At 34.4% G+C, this 5,243-nt stretch overlaps 1 protein-coding gene across 1 annotated transcript; it reads left to right on the forward strand.

Annotated features, from left to right (window-relative positions):
• The first annotated feature begins 3,953 nt into the window (after positions 1-3,953).
• Positions 3,954-4,892, forward strand: LOC132660313 (olfactory receptor 6C74). The gene has a single exon (XM_060604335.2). The coding sequence runs from the start codon at positions 3,954-3,956 to the stop codon at positions 4,890-4,892; it is 939 nt and encodes a 312-aa protein (XP_060460318.1).
• The last annotated feature ends 351 nt before the right edge of the window (positions 4,893-5,243 follow it).

Below are 5,243 nucleotides of genomic sequence, written 5' to 3' on the forward strand. Positions count from 1 at the left end.
ATTGTAGATATATGTTGAAGAGGCCAGAGCTTTAAAAGTTAATTTCTGAATGGTGGCATAGAGTAGGCACATCCCACCCTACAAACATAATCTCTGCCATCTGTGCAGCATATTTGACTTTAAATTTCCAGGAAATAACTTTTCATTGTGTTAAATCTGGCACAAAAAAAAAAAAAAGACCCAATTCATTGAAAGTAAGAATAGTGGCTAAACCTTGAGAGGGATAATGACCAGAAAAGAATAAAAGGGAGGATTCTGCAGTACTGGTAACATTCTACTTCTTTATCTGAGTACTGCTTATGCGAGTATGTTACATCTGTGAAAAGTGACCAAGCTATATAGTATAATAATTGCATATTCTGTACATACATTTTTACTTAATTGAAATACCTTTAAAAATCTATGTAATATTGCAATGATTTTAAAGTTTATCTGTTATAACAGGATTAGTTTAAGTACTTAGCAGTAGAAATAAAGGTAAAATGAATTGAAATAAAATTTTATGTAGAATCAACCAAATTTCCTGCAGATTGGGTGAAGACACTTAGATAGCTGGTACAAATATTAGACTCTTATTGTCTGTCTTGAGACACTCATTTCCCCTCAATCTAGAGCTCTATGATTTTGATCCTTCCAGGGTAATATCCCACACTTAATATTTCTTTTGTCAATGATGACATGTCTTGCTTTCAAATCCTAAAACTAATTAAGTCTCTAAATTCAATCTGTCACTCAAGAAGATAGCCTTGAAAGGTTTAATTTAGGTAGGTATAAGCCCCTTATTGAATCAGGATTCAAATTTTTAGTAATCCCCTTAAAGTCTTTTCACAATATGGATTGGGGAGTTTCACTTTTCTTGTGTAGAATGTATATTTGTCGGATATGTAAGCTGTAAGTTCCAAAAACTCCTTATGGCTTACAACATATAGCTGTCTAAAAAGAAGATTTTGTCTTGTTTTATAAACTTAAGTTTATGGATTATAGAGTTTTCTCCACTTAATAAATAAGTCATGTATTTTTAATGTATTTGTACAATGGTCTCCCAGGGAATGTTTCCATCTTTTAAAAATTGTTTCATCAGCTAATCCTCTTGAGATCAATGGCAGAGTACACAAAAATGATTATAGTTCTTGCAATCTTAAAAACTACAAAAGAAGCAATAGTGCTTCTCATGGAGGCCAGACACATTTCAAAGTAAACAATGAGACTGAAACATTCCCTTTTTACCACTCCATTCTAAATTTTTTAAAGAGGTGTGTTTATTTTATATGTAATGCAAAAAAATGTGCTCCAAATTTAATATAGAATAAATTGGAGATATGGCTCTTTAAAGAAAATAATGAGAAGAAATGAAATTAGATGAATTTCTCGTTATCATAAAAATCTTTCAGCTCATGTGTCTTGAGTGTGAGGTGCTGGGATTAATGTATTTTGGATGAGAATGTAAGATAAAAGTAGGTTAAAGCAATATAAAAAAATATGATGAATATACAACATTCAGAAATTGCCTCTGTTCTGGGACTCAAATCAAAAGAAGACAATTGGGGATGAAATTGCTACTAACAACAATAAGGTTTGGAAAAAAAAGTATTTTGGTCATATTAACTGCACAAAGTGGACAAAAAAAGTTGATTTATTTGTAAGTCATTGAAATATATAGTATGATGTTAAAACTATTTTTTTATCAACTCAGTCGAGTTGTCTTAATAAGAAACCTTTGAAACTTCATTTTGTAGGAATCAAGTTTTAAATAGATACCCTTCATAGGCTTCAACAGAATCTCAGAAATGAATTTTATTAAATGAATGTGTTGTTTTCCTCACATAATTATAATTATATATGCCTTTAGTATGCAAAGTCAATGTGAATATCATAAAATATGTCACTAGAAAAATGAATTAGTCTTGAATTTGAGAAACTTCATTTTGTTGAATTCAATAGAATTTAAATATTTCATGAACTCCCCAGTTTTCATATCCCAAAGGAGTCTCCTCTCTCTTACCTATAAATTACCTAAGTTGGTACAGAAGTCCCTAGGACTGTAAAAATGGTCAGAAATAATGACTTTTACTGCCATTCAGCAAGTATTTTATTTGGAATTAAAAGAAAAAAAATGATGTAATTTACAATAGTTTTTGTTGGGGGGGTTGCAATTTTGTAATTTAAATTTAGCCTGGGAATATGCATGTATGATTCACTTCTATCTTTATAATTTGGCACCCTATAGAATTCATCCTCTGCTGATTGACATTTCCCTATGCTTTTGACTTAAATGGCCAGAATGCAGACATTTTTAGAAAAATGATACACTGAGGAGTGTGGGAAAAGAAAGAAAACAAGTAAGAAAGGAATAAAGTGAAAGAGGAAAAAAAGAAATCTTAGTGCATTATAATTATTTATAACCATTGGAAATATTTGTACATTCTCAACCTCTGAACTGGAATATATGAAGTGTAAAAAGTTTATTTTTTTAAGTTTATTTTGAGAAAGAGAAAGTACAGATCAGGGAAGGGCAGAGAGAGAGGGAGACACAGAGAGAATACCAAGCCCATGCAGGGCTTGTACCCATGAACCATGAGATCTTGACCTGAGCTAAAGTCAGATGCTTAACCGACTGAGCCACCCAGGAGCCCTGAAGTATAAAAAGTTTAAAATGCAATGTAACATATGACATGATATTCTTCTTAAGAAATATGGTCATGCTTTACAAAAATTTGGTGATAGACTTTCAATATAATAAACATGAGGATGTAGGCATGGTCTGGAAAAAGATGGAAAACAAGAAAAAATGAAAAGGTAACATAATTCTATGTAATTTTTTAAGTTTATTTGTTTATTTTGAGAGAGATAGAGACAGCACAAATGGAGGAGGGGCAGAGAGACAGAGGGAGAGAGAGAGAATCCCAAGCAGGCTCTACACCGTCAGTGCAGAGCCCAATGTGGAGGGACTCAAACCCACAAAGCAGTGAGATCATGACCTGAGCTCAAACCAAGAGTGGACACTTAACCGACTGAGAATAAGAGAAGAGAAGGGGGACATGAGTAAGAAAGAAGTGAAGAGTCTACCGTGACAACAGGGGAAGCCATGCAGAGCAAGGACACTAAAAGGAACTAGTAGGCAGGGGTAGATAAAATTTTTGTATGGCTTGTTTTCTAGAACCCTTTTCTGTTACTGCAAAAACTAAATAAGGCATGCTACATAAATAATACAATCATCATGCATGAGGATACACTTCCTGTCTGCTTGGTTTCATATCACAGAAAGGAGAATAAACAGGGCTGGTGAGATGAAAGTAAATCCAAAGGAAAAAGGAGAAAGCAGACCTAAAGTGGTCATGAGGATTTCAATCTTGAAGAGTTTGCAAAAGTTTGGTGAAAGTACTGAGTCCCCACTGTATATGGGCCTCAGATGTTTAGGTCAAGTTTACATTTCTTAAAAGGCGAAGAGTCCTCAGCTGAAATCTGACTTACAGAATACTATCATAAGGAGTAATAAATAGAGAAAAGAGACACGATTAGCAAAGAAGAATGAGCCAGCTGATGATGTAAAATAATGTAAATGTAAACTAAATAGATTGGAAAAAATTGCAACTACAGAAGATGCAAGTTAAAATGTCATGACAGTTTTTCTGTTTCTTTCTTTGTTTCTATTTTAATATGACTTTGTAAATGCCATATATTATCCTTTTGGAATGCCTGAAATTATGACACTTGAGAAAAGAAACTCAGAGAGTTGCACTGAGTTAGTGAAATTCTGAGTACAAATTATATGAGCGAATTTTTAGAGGCTGTTACTGCTGACTAGCAGAATATCGAAGGAGTTTAGGTGTCAGTAGCAACATGTATATGGATGATCTCAAGATAATAGGTATCTCATACAGCCTTATCCCCTTTAATTCTCTTTTTTTTTCTTATTCCTTACTTTATTATAATTTCATTGGTAGAAGTCAGCCATGAGAAACCACACCACGGTAACAACCTTCATTCTTCTTGGACTGACTGATAACCCACAATTACAAGTGGTTATTTTTCTTCTCCTTTTTTTCACCTACATGTTGAGTGTCACTGGGAATCTAACCATAATCACCCTCACCCTGTTGGATTCTCATCTAAAGATACCCATGTACTTCTTCCTCCGAAGCTTTTCATTTTTAGAAATCTTATTCACAACTGTCTGCATCCCCAAATTTCTTGTCAGCATGGCAACAGGTGACAAGACCATTTCTTACAACAGTTGTGCAACACAGCTGTTTTTTACTACTGTCTTGGGTGCAATCGAATTTTTTCTTCTGGTTGCCATGTCTTATGACCGCTATGTAGCCATCTGCAAACCCTTGCATTACACCACCATCATGAGTGACAGAGTCTGCAACTTGTTGGTCTTTGCTTCATGGTTGGCCGGTTTTATAGTAATTGTCCCACCACTCCTTGTGGGTCTCCAGCTAGACTTCTGTGCAGCCAACACTGTAAATCATTTCTTCTGTGATTTTACTCCTATATTACAGCTCTCTTGCACAGACACAGCTGTAATAGAATTAATGGCATTTCTCTCAGCCATTTTGACACTCCTGGTTACACTGGTATTAGTGATTCTCTCCTATGCAAACATCATCAGGACTATTCTGAAGATACCTTCTTCTCAACAGAGGAAGAAAGCCTTTTCTACATGTTCTTCTCACATGGTGGTTGTGTCCATTTCTTATGGCAGCTGCATCTTCATGTATGTGAAGCCTTCTACAAAGGAGAGAGTGTCTTTAAATAAAGGGATAGCCTTGCTCAGTACTTCTGTTGCCCCCGTGTTGAATCCCTTCATTTATACACTGAGAAACAAACAAGTGCAAGATGCTTTTAAGCACATGCTCAAAAAGATTGAGATTTTCTCAAGTAAGTGAACCATTTTAGTGATATTACTGACGTTATGAGTAAAATAAAGCAAGAAGGGTAGAGTGTTTCACAGAGCTCTTCAAAGTTTGTATTCAAAATAATACTGTTTTTCTTGACATAATTTTCATAGTGGCCTGCCTAACTTCCAAAGCCTAATTCTTTCCCTTATCTGTCCCTTATTTGGACCAAAATTATTTGCCTTTTTATTTGGTGCTTTTATCTATTTCCTTTTAAAATTCTCTCAGAGGAAGAACAAAGTTAGACTTTAATTTTTCCATGTTCCTTTCTGCTGTTCTGGAATTCAGAGATTCAATTTTACATATATTCTATATAGAGTTAATTCACTACCTAGATTTCTA

The sequence above is a fragment of the Panthera onca genome, chromosome B4, assembly GCF_046562875.1.
Source record: "Panthera onca isolate mPanOnc1 chromosome B4, mPanOnc1 haplotype 2, whole genome shotgun sequence".
Taxonomy (NCBI): domain Eukaryota; kingdom Metazoa; phylum Chordata; class Mammalia; order Carnivora; family Felidae; genus Panthera; species Panthera onca.

Excerpts from the sequence above, each read along its gene's own strand:
- LOC132660313 (XM_060604335.2), top strand. The coding sequence starts at position 3,954 with ATGAGAAACCACACCACGGTAACAACCTTCATTCTTCTTGGACTGACT.